General features: G+C 38.7%; 1 protein-coding gene across 1 annotated transcript; it reads left to right on the top strand.

Annotated features, from left to right (window-relative positions):
• Positions 1–415: 415 nt before the first annotated feature.
• On the top strand, positions 416–14,215 carry MCUR1 (mitochondrial calcium uniporter regulator 1). Its single transcript, XM_027676078.1, has 9 exons — positions 416–875; positions 1,867–1,980; positions 3,382–3,485; positions 4,935–5,036; positions 5,756–5,797; positions 7,986–8,057; positions 11,483–11,536; positions 12,573–12,687; positions 14,005–14,215. Exons 1-9 carry the CDS (start codon positions 623–625, stop codon positions 14,058–14,060), a joined length of 912 nt encoding a protein of 303 aa, XP_027531879.1. The 5' UTR covers positions 416–622; the 3' UTR covers positions 14,061–14,215.
• Positions 14,216–16,471: the final 2,256 nt, after the last annotated feature.

Genomic DNA, 16,471 nt, shown 5'->3' with positions numbered 1-16,471 from the left:
CCTGGCAGCCCAGCACACCACAGGGCAGCGGGCACCAAGGAGAGGACCCGGGGCAACGGCCTTAAACCAAGACAGGGGAGATTCAGATTAGATACTAGAAAAAAATTTTCACTTTTAGGGTGGTCAGGCATTGGAATAGGCTGCCCAGGGAGGCAGTGCAGCCACCATCCCTGGAGGTGTTTAAGAGGCGCCGGGATCTGGCGCTGGGTGATGTGCTTTAGTGGTTTAGGGGTTACAGTGGTAGTGCTGGGTTGACGGTTAGACTGCATGATTGTAAAGGTCTCCTCCGACCTTGACGATCCCGCGATTCTATGATTATGCGGCCAGGAGAGTCTCCGCCTCCGCCGTGCCGCGTCCGCACTGCCCTCGCAAGCACCGTCCCCCAGAGGCCCGGCCCGCCCGCGCCGCTCTTCTCGCCGCGGCCGCCGCGTGAGCCATAGAATTAATCGTCGTGGCTCGCGGCGTCAGCGGCCGTGTTTCGCTACGAGCCGGAGACGGAAGCGGGACGGCGCCTGTGGCGGAAGCGAGGCGCCGGGGCGGCGTGTGCGCAGCGATGGCATCCCAGTAGCGGCGGCCTTCCCTCCCCCGCCCTTTTCCGTGGTCGGGACCGGGCGGCGCGGCCATGGCCGGGGGCCAGGCGGCCACGGCCGCGAGCGGCGGGAGGCGCGCGCTGCTCCTACTGCTGCTGCGGCCGCGACCGCGCGGCCCGGACGGCGCCTCACGTGACCGCGGCGCGACCCCGTCCCCCCCGCGTCGCTGCCTCGGCGACTGTGGGCGCCCGCCCGCAGCGCCCCCGGGCCCCGGCGGCGGCGCCGTGTGGGGAAGGGGCGGCGGCGGCAGCGGCGCGGGGAGCCGGCGGCACCGCGGGGAGAGAGGTGAGAGCTCTGAAATACACCGTCTGAGGGGACAGGGAGGTCGGGCAACGCAGCTGGCGAGGGGGCGGGAGCGCAAGTGCCATGAGGGGCGGCTGGGGGTGCTTAGCCTGGAGAAAAGGAGGAACCCTTATCACTCTCTACAACTGCCTGAAAGGAGGTTTTAACCAGGAGGGGGTCGGTCTCTTCTCCCAGGCAGCAAGCGACACGGCCAAAGGACATAGTCTTAAGCTCTGCCAGGGGAGGTTCAGGCTGGACATCAGGAGAAATTTCTTCTCAGAAAGGGTGATTGGACAGTGGAATGGGCTGCCCAAGGAGGTGGTGGAGTCACCGTCCCTGCAGGTGTTTAAGGAAAGACTGGACTTGGCACTTAGTGCCACGTTCTAGTTGACAGGGTGGTTTTGGGTCAAAGGTTGTACTCGATGATCTCAGAGGTCTTCTCCAACCCAAGTGATTCTGCCTCCTGACGAATCGCCTCATGCCCCACCTCGCATTCGTTCTGTCGGGGTAGTTTATACACCTCCTCTCCCAGTGGAAATTACTCCCTGTCTTAATCTGGCATTCAGTGTTTGGAGTATTATCTGCAAAAACAGTAAATGGCAAATTGTGAGCGATTAGTTTTCGTCTAAAGGGCACGTGATGAAGGTTCGCTTCTTTAACAAAGAACAGTGTGGATTTAACCCTCACAGCTCCCACCAGCCATGGTGATTATGGTAAAGGAACAGATTTAGGACCCTAGTGCTTGGTGGGATTTTTCCTAGAACATTATATTCTTGGAGGGCATCTCAGAAAGGCAGCAGTGGCAAAGTGTTCTGGGCATAGAACTTGTTAGTGGGATGCCTTTTCGCTTCCAAGCAAGCTGTGATAATCTCAACACAAAATATTTTGTCATAAATGAGAAACATTTGGGGTAGTAAGGAAACTCATGGAAAGCAAACACGTTGATTAAGTATTCTTTCTTAAAAAATAACTCAGGTTTACTTTTTTTTTTCAGATGTAAGCATCTCTGCATCACCATCTTTGCAAAGCAAAGGGAATATATCCTTACTGGGAAATAGGAGGCTTTTTTTTGACACTCATGCACTGGTACGCCTCTTGGAAGAAAATGGTAATTTGTTTGAAACAAGTAGCTATTTTTAATGTCATGTCCTGAGTGGTTTTTTACTTTACAAAATTTGTTATTTTTCCTAGACATGCGATGTTACAGCTTGAGTTTTATGGATTTTTGGGGGGCTTTTCTGTATACTGGGTAAGAACATACAGGGTTGTCTTCTCTTCAAAAAGGAAACAGTAAGCTTATACAACTTTGTTTGGAATAATTTATTACCCTACCGGTAGTTAAAAATGCTAAAGAAAAATAAAATTTTAAGAACTGAGAATAAAAAAAACCCCAGAGTTTTCAAGGTAGTGGTTGAAAATGTATTTTTTGGATTCCTGCGTATTTAGGATGTTGCACTTTGAATATGCAACAATGTATCACAATAGGATTGAATATGGATTACTTTGTAAAATGCAGCTTTTAGGATACAACATAGAATACCATATAAAATATGGCTGCTCTTATGCTAAAACATAGATAAGGGAATAGATTATTATGGATTATATTACTGTTGCTGGTGGGAGGGAGGTACCTTAAGGTGAAGTTCAGTACAGCTGAATTGACTTGTAACAGCTCTCCATTCCTGAAAAGGGGAGGTCACCTCTCCAGTTTTTTTTGCTTGATTGGTATTCTGAGATGCTAGTTTAATGAGCTCATGGAACAGCTGAGTGAGCACCAGCTCAAAGTGTCAGGAGGAGGGATAAGGGGAGAGGGAGCCTTTTGGTGGTAGTAAACTATTATATCAGCTCAGCTATTGAAAGCAGCTTCCTCTCAGGTATGATTTCTGATGCTCAACTGCTGGTTACTATGAAACAATCATGCTTTTGCCAGTGTTTCTTTTCATAATGGTTAAATCTTGTTCATGACAATCTTACTCCTACGTTTTCAAAGTGGAAAAGGTGAGAGTGTTTTTAGGGACAGTGTTTTACTATAGTTGCCAATATATTTAGTTTATTCTAATAGGCACTCAGAAGCTGATAGACCTAGAATCAGGGCAGTTGGCTTTGTTTTCAGTTGAGTTTTGTACATCTTCAGTGACACTGAAGTTTTATAGTATAAAGAAGTCAGTACCTGCTTTTCAGGGTCAGAATTTTTGCTCATGGAAGTAGCCACATGTGAGAGATGACGTTCCATAATAACTCTAGAAAGCTCTCAGTGTTTATCCTGCTGATAGTGCTGTACTACAGAAGCAGCCGTACTATGTCACAGACATAATTTTGGGGTGGGGAAACTTGGACGTACTGACTGGTTGTGTTCTTTTGTTAGTGCTGGATCAAGAGGTATATGTTTTATTATCTTCCATAACTGACATTCGTTTTACCTCAGTGCTGAGTATCAGCGAGTGGTATTTCTGTAAACTGTCCAGATTTGTATCTCTCTCTGAATGTTGTTGCATTTTGTTTTGCTCAGGGTTCACTACTCAGCAGTCAGAGGTCATTGTGTCTGCATTAGTGGAAATCATGAACACCAACCTGGATATGATTTACAAGGACATGGTCACCAAAGTACAACAGGTTAGATCAGAGACAATGGTGGGGTTAAAGTAAATAAAAGCCTAATATGCTTACTAATGAAATATGTGTTGCTATATATTATGTTAGGGGGTCCTTTTCTCCCATGGTTGTTTACAGCGAGCAATCTCAGCCTCCTATGCCCAGCTTTTTTGAATGAAAGTAAACATCTTTTCTTTTTTTTTGTATTGAATTAAAATGTTGCTGCTGATGGTAGATGTTTTCTGAGACTGTTGGATTTGACCCCTCAGGTGACTTTCTGCCATTAAGATTCAGTATTTGTACAGCAGCTCAGGAAGCCCATGAACTATGGGCAAGGTGATAAACCTGTACATCCTTATGGTCTTTGATTGCACAAGGGCTTGTGCAAAATGAGAATGAAGAACTGGAAGAAAGATTTGGATGGTTGTGAACAAGCTATTATCATTAGGCCATAGTTGGATATGTAAAAGATGAAATATTACATTGGTTAGATAACACCTTAGGGAAAAACAGATACACGTGTGTGTATATGTAGAGATGAAGAAGAGAAAGAATATGGAAGATTCTGTTTTCTGTTGCTGAGTTCACTGAAGGCAAGAGAGAGGAAGAACAAGCTGGAGACACCAGGGAGTAAGTAAAGAGGTGTCCATGCAGCGCTGTTTCTGTAGTTTTTCTAATGTATCCAGTACTCTGACCCATTTTTTTCAGTCTTATGGTCAGCCCGGAGAGGCATCTTCAGATGCCACTTAGAAATACAATGCTGTAAGTTAGAATAGCATTTCATGACAAAACTGAAGTTAGAGTGCTGTGTCAGATTTGTAGGGCTCTTAGTCCAGCATCAAAAGTAAGGGACTACTTAGTAGAGGAAGGTCTTCAGAGAAGAGAAGGCAGACCCTGTTTGCATGTGTGGATAGTGTAGGATCTAGAACAGTGTCTGCAAACTTTCCATCCTTGAAAGTTACAGAGGATTCTTGTTTGTCTTCTGCCAGTCCAGTGTAACGGACTGAGAAGAGCAATTAAAAGTATTAGTGCATGATTCTGAGAAGTGAAACACAGTGACTCCCTTGCAGGGAGAGTTAAGAAAGGAGGCAATTACAGAGTATGGTTGTGCTGAGGAGTTTTAGTCTGAAAGCCAGCTTTGCTTATTTAGCTCAAAGACACTTCTCCTAAAGCCTTTGCTAGCTTAAGAATTTGAAGACTTGGAAGAAACTGTTTCCTAGGTTATTAATTGAATTATTCTGATCTGTGTTAGCACTGCTGATTTTGTTAAACATTACCAACATATGAGCCTAACTTGCTTATTTTGTCACTGTCACTTTATCTTGCCTTCTGAAAACTTGGATAATCAATCTGAAATGGCTGAATTAAAAATTTCAGGGTACCAAAATAGCCTATCATACTTGTAGGCACAGATGAGAAAAAGCATCATAGTTATAATATGTCCTGAGGTTTTTCTTCCTTCTTTTAAAGGAAATTGCACTTCAGCAAGTAATGTCCCATATTGGCGGTGTGAAAAAGGACATGATTATTTTGGAAAAAAGTGAATTTTCAGCACTTCGTTCAGAAAATGAGGTAAAAAAATCACTATCTTGGAAAGTGCTATTCTATCACTTGCCTGTTTTTTTTCTAATGATGTTAAAAAGTATGTTGTAGCCAAGGGGATGACTGTGGGGCTGAGATGGTTTAGCACCTTCATTAATGACCTTGTCGATGGAGCAAAGTGCACCCTCAGCAAGTCTGCAGATGATACAAAGCTGGGAGCAGTGGCTGACACACCAGGTAGTTGTGCTACTATTCATGGGGATATCAGCAAGCTGGAGAAATGGGATGACAGGAATCTCATGAAGAAATGGAAATGCCCAGTCCTGCCCCTGGGGGGGGAATAGCCTCAGGCACCAGGACATGCTGGGGGTGACCAAATGGAAAGCAGCTTGGCAGGAAAGGCCCTAAGGGTCCTGGTAAACACCAAGTTGACCACGAGCCAGGAATGAGCCCTTGTGGCAAAAGCAGTCAACAGCCTCCTGGGCTGTGTTAGGAGGGCAGCCAGTGGGGACATTGCTAATTTCTGCCTTGTGCTGTTGGTTGGAAGTGCACAGTACTGAGTAAACAGTAAAAATAAACTGTTTATATATCTATACACATGCTGAGGACATAGTCATGCTTGGTTTGCCTGCCTTTTCACATTAGGGATTATAGCCACTGGTACTGATCATGCAAATTCAGTATGATTTCTAGATTATATGGTTTTATATACAGTAATAAAGTGCACATTTTTTTTCCTACTCTTCCAGAAAATAAAACTTGAACTCCAGCAGATAAAGAAGCAAGTCATGGTAAGATAATTAAGAATTAACACCTGTCTAGTTTGCTTGAAAAAATAAAAGGTGTTGCTTTCAAAGTTTTATTTTCAAAGTGGTGCTTAATTGTTGTGATACATAGGATACTGAAATTGCTGTTGATAGTACACTGAGGGCTGCAGCAAAGACAGTTCATGCATACTTCATTTATGGGGACAAGGAACTGTGAGTAGTACAAGGCCTGAAGAAAAATATAACTGAAGGCATTTTTACTTACCTGTCCTTAATTCAGATTCAGAAAGTGGCTGCCATATGATGGTTAAGGCTGAGTGAAGTTCTGCATTTAGGGCTGCCTCTGCATCAACAATGCAACATGCTTTTAAAATTACAGCACTTCCTAATTGTGATTTTCTGAGTGTTGGGGGTTTTTTGGTTTTGTTTTGTTTTCTTTCTCTGAAGACTTACCAGTTAACTGTCCAGAACTTAAAATAGTCTTTAAATGGCCTTTTTAGGCCATTTAGTTGGGACCATTTTGTTTGGTCCCATTTGTTTGGGAGTAAATGACCACTACAAGAAAACAGGCTCTGTGTAGAAAACTTGCTCTGTTAAGTTATACAAGATTCTTATTCTTATCAAGTTTTAAGCGTCAGTGCTGTGTTTCTGTTCTTTATGCTTTGTGTGTCTTGCAGAGCACTCCAAACACACTTCTACCATCAAAACCAATATCCTCTTAAATCTATCATTTCAATTGGTGTGGAGGCATAAGCAGGCTTTACACAGAAACATACATTCTTGAAAGAGTGATTAAGATTGCAAACTGGGAAACATTAACTGTTTGTAGGGAGTACAGACATCTGACCTAACTGCTGTTGGCTGCTGAGATGTCCTTCTTAGTTGAAAGGATGGAGCACTCTTCCTTCCCTAGGATTTTTCCATGAAACTATTGGACTATTGGACTTGTTAAGCTAGCTGACAATGTGGTCAAACTTGGTTTAGTGCCTCCTTACCATTTCTTTCTTATTCTCTTATGTTTCTATTTGCACCCTCATCTCCAAAAGGAAAGCATAAATTTTTCAAGCCTAATCCTGTGTGTTTCACACTGTTACGAAGTGCTTAATGCATCTGGGTTTTCAGAATACCATTTTAAAATGCATTCGGCATCTAATTTTTGAATTGTAACTTATTTTAGAGTTTTAGTTGCATGTAAATGAGCTAGTGTAATCCACTGGTAGAGCATCAAGGATCTGAGTCATCTTTTCTTAAAAGCTAAATGTCTTTAAATTTTACTTTTAACTGTAAATGTAATTCTCACAAGGGCGAGTTGTTTTATGTTTGCTCATACAAAAAGACAATATAGAAGTTCAAGAAAAATTATTTCTAATTTTTTATTTATTAAATTGTAATGTATTCTGTTGCAATGACAACTAATGATAAACCAATTAAAGTTCAAAATTCAAACACAGAAATTGAGTCTAATTATTGTTCATACTAACTTAATCAACTCTTAACTAGTAGACATTGGCCTACTTGAGAAATGCTTATCTAGTTCTAACTAGAATCTCCCAGAACATCAGCAATCTTTTGCTTCTCCCACACATTCATCTGATCGGCAGTTTGCTGCATGACAAACTGGAATTCCTGCCAGGAGGTTGCACTAAAATGGCAGGTGTCACTGAGAAAAGCAGGAATCACTTACAGCTATTGATAAAGTAAAATGCAAGTGTACAACTTATGGTAGTTTTTGAAAGTTAGGTGCTTAAAAATCTGATAAATGTTTCCTGACTTCTAAAATGTCTTTAGCTTTTTCTGAAAGCCCTAGATGTAGTCTAGATGGAAGGTTAGAAACTGCTTTTAAAGTTATTTTGAGCATCAAGATTGCTTCATGGAAGAAATCCAACTTACAGGTGTACCTAGGCATAGGTTTCTAGAAATCAGAGTTAAGGGATACAGGAAACATTCTCTGCAATTATAGTAGGATGTGTTCTCAATGAAGTGCTGTTTTCAGTGTTAAAAGTAATTGTTAGTTTTGATTCTGAGATCCAGCTCATACAATAGAACATCAGTATTTCCCAGGGGAAGATTAGAAATACTTTTGAAAATTATACACACTAATTGGAGAGCTTTATTCATGAGATATGTAAAGTAAGATACAATATGTTTGTCTAATTCTTTCTGTTTATGATTAAACAGAAAATCTTGCTGCTTTATCAATTTTTCCCATTAGGATGAAATTACCAAAGTTCGAGCAGATAACAAGTTAAACCTAAACCTAGAGAAGAGCAGAGTAAAAGAACTGGTAAGTTTTGTTAACTTTCTTCTGGAAGCGTGTCAACACTGAGTAATTTCCAAGTTTGGGTAAGAACATCTCACCCAAGGAGCATTTTCATACTAACCTATAGTATCACTCAGCTTCAAGAGGGTATTAATCTAAGTTATTCATCCTTATGCTGATATAGTGCAAGGTGCCATGTTTAGGTTCATATATCTTATCTATTTTGATATTGTTTTAATATTGGGATTAACACATTACACTTAAATATATTATTTAATTTAACATGCTGACCAGCTACCTAGAGGTTTTCTATTTTATTGGTGGATCTCTAATGCTTAATGAAGTTTACACATTTCTTGAATTTATTATCCTTGAAGATGTTTCATTTCCCTGTATTATTTTTTTTAATTGTAAATGATGCTGGTTCAGATTGTTTTGAGCTTTGAAATATCTGGTAGATCTGAATTGATGTAATCTTAAATTAGGGTAATTTTGATGTAGAATTTAACAAGTTTTTGCATTATCTGTAGCACTTTATTTGGAGTTCTGCTCTCATAGATTTTTTTTTCAGTAGCTTTTAGGATCTCAATGAAATTGCATCATCTAAATTGAAAGAGCTCTTAATGACATTTTTTCTATTAGTATTATTTCTTATTCAGTCCTTTTCCCAGGTGTGTAATGAAGACGTAATATTTATCTCCAATCCTGGCAATAAGAACTGCTCAAGTAGATGTCATTTATCTTCTGTGTATGCCCCTTGACATTTTTCAGTGTGATTAGTTTAGGTAACAGCTGTGTTGGTGATTTACTATAATGACTAACAGCCTGCTAGCTCATGATAGATGCTTGAATAAAGTACAATTTGAGCAGGTAGAATTCTTGTTTAAAGGTTAATACTTCATGCTATTGTTTTTAAAAAAGCATCATATGAAATGTACTCCTTGTATAGATCATAAGCTTTGCAATACTTCAGGCTTACAAAACCTATATAAAACCACAGCACCAGTGATAAATTAGGCACCAATGTTTACTTGTATATTTATGTAGGATCCTGGAATCTGGACTTGTCTATTGTGCAGAATACAACGTTATTTTGACTGCCTCCCAGGAAAAGCCAACTATGCATGTCAACTTTCTCTTAAAAAAGTTAACCAACTTTGTAGTCTGTTGTGCAACTATAATTTCATAGTTTCTATGGAAACTACTCTTCTTTTTTTATACTCCCCCCACTCCCCCACTTTAATGTCGGCTCTACCATGCATGAACAGAAAAGGAAAAAGGCAGATGAATGCTGAGCAGGTTGTAGCATGTACACTGAGTTTTGGGAAGAGATGTAATCCAGTGTTTTCTATAGTAGGCAGAGCATCATTGGTATATTTACTTGAATTGTAATGTGACTAAGGACTGAATATCCAGCTTTCTGAGAATAAAACTCAGGATAATTGAAGGTTACTGTGCATTCTTACTAAGTTACTTTTCAGAAGAGAAAAACACTTTAATTGCTTTAACTTGAAGCACAAAGTAAAATATTCTTATTGTTCAGTTTTATTTGGAATAAGTACTGATAGAGAATCTTACTGTGTCAACACTGATGTGGACAGTCTTTAATGTTTCAAACTCTGAATGCATTATCATTTAATTATACTTTATTTCTCACAGAATCCTACATTACTCAATGCACATCTCTTTATACTGTGATTTACATCTGCAGTGTACAGATGTGATTTAAAAACTTGAAGTACAGTACAAAAATCCATATCTATTCGTGTGTTAATGCATCACTGTGCCTCTAAGCTTGGTGTTAAAAAACTCAAGATGCATCTGACAAAAATGAATTTTCTCTGCACTGTGAAAAATGTGAACTTTAATCTCCCTGTTGAATTTCAGGAGAGGGGGGGCAGTTTAGCCTTGTATTTCCCTCTTTTTTTTTTTTACGCACTGTTGTTGTTACAAATGTGTCGTAATGTCTTCCAGTAAAAGGCCAATTTCACTGTCTTAAACCTAAGATTGAAATCCTTGGGTCTGACCTAGAGAGTTCTAGCCACAAAACAAAACTTTAAAGAAACATCCAGAAAGAAGCTTGTAGAATATAAATTATTCAGAAGATGTGTATTTGGCTAACTGCATCTATTTAAAGTAAAACAGATGAATTATTTCAGTCCATAAAATTATTTTGTCATGGTCCTTTTATCAATGGTCCAATGGTCCTTTTATCAATATGGGGTCCAATTCTTACATTTCTACCTAAACATAATTTTAATTAGATTATTTTATAAATATTCTGCCATCTTGCCACTTTAAAAAATGTAGCTTTATATTAGATGCGTGAATTTCTTTTTTTATCCTCTTTTTCCTTTTGCAGAACCTAGTGACTCTTTCATTAATTGTAGACGTGCTGTTACTTGTCTTTATGTAATTTTCTACATTTGTAGCAGCCTGCTGTCTTTTAACTTCAACTTCAGATCAGTCAAACATCCAAATAGAGCTCTAGATCTTTCATGAGGGTTTTTCAATGCTGAGGCATTTATGTAGATTAATCTGATTTTAATATTAAAACGGAATAAGCTTCCAGAGTGAAGGAAGAATAAGGTGACTTCCATGTGAGAATGTCAACAGATGAGGTTATTGCTGTGTAACTGAGGATTCTGAGATGGGTGCCTGATGACCTTAATACTCTGTGCCATTTACTGGCAGTTTAGCAACTGTCTATGAATAATTTAATTGCTCCAGTAGTGGGACAGGAACCATTATAGATGTCAAGGTAAATCATGCCTTTTCATGAGTCAGAAAGGTAGCCTGCTTTAAAGGTGTGCTTCTTTAATTTGGGTTTAACTTTCCTTGAACCCAATAGCTGTAACTTAAAAATAAGCCACCACTTCTGAGGATCCACAAATGAATGGCTTAACATGCGATACAAATGTTCTGGTTTTATCATTAAATGATGGTCAGAACAACTCAAATGGTGGGTTATACAGTACTGGCTAAACATTTCTTTGATAACTGAGTTTGATATGATATTTTAAAACTGTTCTCCCTTCCTGAAGGAAGTAGGTGGTTCACTCTTAGTTGTGCTTTTATGCTCAGTGGATTAGTTAACTGTTCCAGAGTTACTGTTTAGAATCATAGGCCCTTGTTTTTCAGTACTGCAAATCTGCCAACCTGTCTTCCAGCTGCTCACTAATATGTAGTTTTTGCAGAAAATGAGTGTCTGATGAACTTGTTGCACTTTACATTTCAGAGGTGTGGATGAACACCAGTCTGAATTGTGCTTTCCAAAAGGACAGCAGTTATCCTACAATGCTGTCTCCCAAGTGTTGTCAGTCAATCATCTTGTCCAGATTATGTGTTCTGCATAATTTGGAAACAAATAAACATACTTTTAAGTGGAAAAAAAGGGGAGGAAAGTTTAAGGACGGTATCATGTTTAACTTTTTTTTCCCCCCCTCTAGTACTCGCTTAATGAAAGAAAACTACTTGAAATGAGGACAGAAATAGTGGAATTGGTAAGAACTTGATAGCTGATTATTACGCAGCAAATCTTTTTGTACTTGTGTTATAGACCTGGTATTCTTTTTGGACTTGTTCATGTCTTTAAGCACTTTAATGTAAATGCCTACAGAATAAAAAGGCTTCCATATATATTATTAGACCTTCTGCGTGTATATATGAACTATCCAGTGGTCACTTTGTCTTGAAACTTGATCCATGTCATATTTTCTGTAGATGAGATTCTACTCTTAATGTGAAATTAATTCTTCCCCCCACATTCAGTGAGAAACTTATTGCTAGATTGATTTGTCTTCATTTTAGAGGAAGTTTTTACCAAGCACTACTACTTCCTTTTGTTTCCTTTCTGTCGTATAGGGAATTATATCTGGGATTATGTCTAGCAGTAAATCATAAACTGATTCACAATGTTTCAGTAGTGCTGATTTGAAAATATCAGCAGCTCAGCAGCTGTTGTTCTCAGTTTACAAGTTGGATTTTTCAGTCTCTTCTGAGTAATAATTCTATACCATATTTTTTAACAGAAGTCCTGTCTTCTGTCACAATCAGATTCTGAATTTGGAGCTGTATTTGTGGTAGAATTCATTACAAGATGAAGAAATGCTTTTCTACAACAGAAGACCAATTCTCAGTTTTTCTAATGATCCATAAATCCTTATGCTCTGGTATGATTTTGTCACAAGAGGCTCTTTGACTTCTCAATAGCTCTTAAAATTCAGCAGTGACTTTAGTATCAGTGGGCCGAGCAACAGATTGAAGTTAATGTTTATGCTGTTAGATTGAGATAAGAAGGCATCCAGTTCTGCCAGTTTTTAGATTATGTGTTAAGGAACATGTAATCACAAATTTCCCAAGTTCACCAAATTATTCAATTCCTTGGATATAATCAGCTAAGAAGGAACTTACTCTCTTTGAATGCAAATTAACGTGCATTTAAGGAGAAAGCAAAAATACAACTTGAAGAGATGGGTTGAATTTCTAAATAAACTGGAAAGTGATAAAATTACATCATTTTTTTGCTTTGTTTTTTAGCATGCACAGCAAGATCGGGCTCTCACCCAAACAGACAGAAAAATAGACACAGAAGTTGCAGATCTGAAAACAATGCTCGAATCACACAAACTTGATAATATTAAGTACCTAGCAGGTAAGGAATCTGATGGTCTCTGAGGGTGAAACTGTTAAACATTGTGAAATATTTGGCAAACTCTTGATGAGCTGTATTCATAAAGGCCCCAATTTAAAAAAAATAAAAATACTTGAAATAGTCTCAGGCAAGATAAGCAAGATTTGTGTACTTAACCCAAAGTTTCCTATGATTTCCAACTTTATTTTGCATGGGTTTTTTTCTGGGTTTTGCCCTGCTTTATACTGTAATAATAATGTGTATGAGAAATCTAAAAGGCTGCATGTTAACAAGGACCAAAAAGTTCTTCGGTGCCTGACTTAATTTATAAAAGCAGCCTGCTGTGTGCATTACTAGGATTTCTTCATCCATCTGATGAAGATCTATGTGCAAAATGGAACATTTCAGCTTTTCTGACTGTTCAGCTCTGCATATTCTTTAAATTTTGCTTTTTACATATGTCTTGAAGAAAATACTGTATGTGTGTGTGTGCCTGCATTATGGCCTGAGGTAACTTTAATATGTTGACATTTTGCTACTGAGTATGCATTACTGTTAAATGAGTAGAAAATTATTCTTCTGATTTAGATATTCTGATTATTCTTTCACAATGGGTTTTGTCACAAGTAAAATCACTTAAGCCTATTCATAGTACTGTATTTGTGACATACCTTTTAGAGAGAACCAATAAAATGGAAAATAAAAGATGCTTTATTAAAATGAGAAGAAATTCTTTTCCTTACCATTCCTACTCATAAACATGTTGAAATCTACATGGAAGAAAAAGTAATTAAAAATCATTTGTATTGTGTTTGAAGTGCTCCTATTGCAAACAATGGCAAAAATCTTTTGTGTGTATATCTAGGAATCAAAAGTTGATTTCATTTAAATAGAAATTTTAAAAGTTGAAAGCTGATATCCCTCATTAAAGATGGCTTTCATTTATTTGTTTACTGAATACTTGACCGCGATTTATTAATCTTGTTATTTATATCCTCATTTTACATCTGTAGCTTGCCATATTGATTTTTTTTGAATGGTAAGCAAGTAAGGGTTTCTTTCAGCCTTTCAAGAGTTTTCCAGCCCAGTTTATCTGCATTCTTTTTTTTTTTCTTCCTTCCTTCCTTCCTTCCTTCTTATTTGTTGTTTTTATACTCCTCCTACCTTGAAATTGTTTGTTGCAAACCAAAATCCTTATTTTCTCGCATGGGGAAGGGGTGGTGGTTACACTTTTAGTTTTGTAGTAAGACACGTAGCTTTCTGAAGAGATGTTCTGAGAGCTAATAATTTAATGTCAATGTTAATGCCATTTTCCTCCCCATTTTTATTTTCTTTCAGGTTCAGTATTTACATGCCTTACTGTAGCACTGGGATTTTACCGCTTATGGATATAACAAGACGTGAATTTAAAGGGACTTCTACTGTCTTGGTTTCTGAAGAAAAAAAAAGAAGATTTTAATCTTTGCCTGGATTTTAACCAAGTCTTGACTGTTTTATTTATTATTTTATAAAGCAGACTGTACTGAGAATGTAACCAAAGATGTGCCTAGAAACAAACTGTTCACATATCATGTGTATGCTGAACATTACCTCTGACAACAGCACTTCTGCCGTTTCCCTCTGTTCTGAGCTGCAGTGCACCTTGCCACTGCCAAGTGTCATACAGAAGCAAAAACTGGCACTCATGCCAATCGGATGGGCCTGTAAGCTGTAGAGAAGAACCAATAGAATTATGTTCCATTGCCTCTTTGGACAAGCTTGCCAGAGTCAGTTGCATGTGTTGGACTGAAGTATTGGTTGTTAATGTAAAACTGAAACTACATGTTTTGTGGCTTGGAGGCACTGTTGTATAACTAGAGTTTGTGCTAACTGAATCATGCTCACTTCCCTCCTGCTAACACTTGTTCATACAGTTACTATGATCAGATATTTGTTTTGCTATTTTTATAACATAGCTATCAGCTTGTTTTCCAGATGGCTACCCAATCACTCGTGTTTCATTAACGAGTACTGTGTAATGATAGCAGTGTTTGCTGCTGGTTTTGTTTGTAAGATATTTGTAGAGATTTTTGTGACTAACTTGCCTTTGGTACATGTAAGTATCAGATACTCATTCCATATGCTCATTGCTAACCTTACCACTATAACTGGAAGTTTGAAATGCAGTAAAATACACTAGTTGTGTTAATTTGTGTTTAAGTGATACAAAGTGTCTCTGGTGCTGCCTTCTTGGGGAAAGGAAATTGATGTTTCTAGAAAGGAAAGAGATTTTAAATAGTTATGAAGCAGGGTCTTTGCAAGAAAACTGCAGTACCAACAGACTCCTGGGGTTTTTATTGCTTTATTTTTAAAAAAATCATGTTGATTGTTCAAATGTGGAACCTTGATAGTGATTATAATACTAAAAGCAGTAATGGACAGCTGTAAGATGTTTAATCCAGTTCTGAACAAGCCCACCTGAACCAGATATCTATCATTCTTCCACTGACGAAGTGACTGCTTTAGTAGCAGAGCTGCCATCCGTGTTCCTTCAGTTAAGGGAAATTTCCCTTTCCTGCTTGCTTTTAGGAGGGGAAATCAGTTTATGCACTGGTGATAAATGCTATTAGAGCACAATCACGGCTTTGCTTAATGAAAGTAAAGCTTTTTGGCTACTTTGTGCCTGTACTGTAATAATCATTTAACTTTTTTTGTGGTTGGGAGTGCCAAACTTTGATCATGTACAAGCATGGAGGAAAAGATGGATGCCTGTAAAAATACTGGCCTGAAATAAAGAATTTTGAATATTTCATAAAACATGAGTTTTCATTATAAATGCAGCTTTTTAATTTGAAATTAATCTCTTTGGTGGGACCCCTGTTGGCCTAGTGGTTAGCATGCAGGACTCTCACCGCTGCGACCCAGGTTCGATTCCTCGGTCCCCCCGGGCAGATGGAGCCCGTTAGCCCTGTGAGGCCATCCATCTATGAGAAGGTCACTCTAAACAAACCTACGTCCTGAGGACCTCACTGCCATTGTCCAAGCTCGCTTGGCCCCGGCAGATGAACCTTAGGATTAAAGGGTGGGCTCAGTTCAGCGCATGCTGTGTCTCACCTAAAAAATCCATTGCGCAGGCTGGAAAGGTAAAAGACCTTTCCCAAAATCTTCGTTTGCGAAGACTGGCCATTATTATTATTATTATTATTATTAATCTCTTTGGTTGAAGGTAAGTCACTGCTAATAGCACATCTTTTAAGTTAGGAATTTGCAAAGTCAACAGCCCCTCCAAGATATTGAAGAGGAATAACATAAGGAAAACCGTTAATGCAGACTAACTTAACAGCCCCTCTAAATTAATGAATCTTTATTCAAGAACTTCAGTTTTTTGTTTAAAAAATATTTTTTGCACTAACTTACAGGATTTGACACTTTATCCAGTTAAGACAAGCGATAATTCAATTTTTGGAATGACTTTGCTGTTGGTCTTAACTTCCCAAGGCAGGTGATTCTGTATATCTCTATGTAATCAGTACGTGTTTGCTTGTTGGCCTGAGCATCTGACAAATAACTGTTTAAGACTAATTTTAAATATAGGGTCTATCTTGCTAAAAACAGATACTGTGCAAGTATATTTCTATTTTGGGCAGGTGGAAAGAGGAAGTGAAAGATTATAGAGAAGTGTTGTCTTGGAATTAGAAAAGTGTCAGCAAACCAGCACTTGGTGAGTGTTTTTAAGCAAGGAATAAAGTTAATGTGTCCTTCGGGAAAAATACACTATAAAGAGAACATAATTATTATCCCCTAGCCCATAAAGTCAAGTGTCGTG

The sequence above is a fragment of the Neopelma chrysocephalum genome, unplaced genomic scaffold, assembly GCF_003984885.1.
Source record: "Neopelma chrysocephalum unplaced genomic scaffold, ASM398488v2 Primary Assembly neopelma1_26, whole genome shotgun sequence".
Taxonomy (NCBI): domain Eukaryota; kingdom Metazoa; phylum Chordata; class Aves; order Passeriformes; family Pipridae; genus Neopelma; species Neopelma chrysocephalum.
This window is presented reverse-complemented; position numbering and strand designations above follow the sequence as displayed.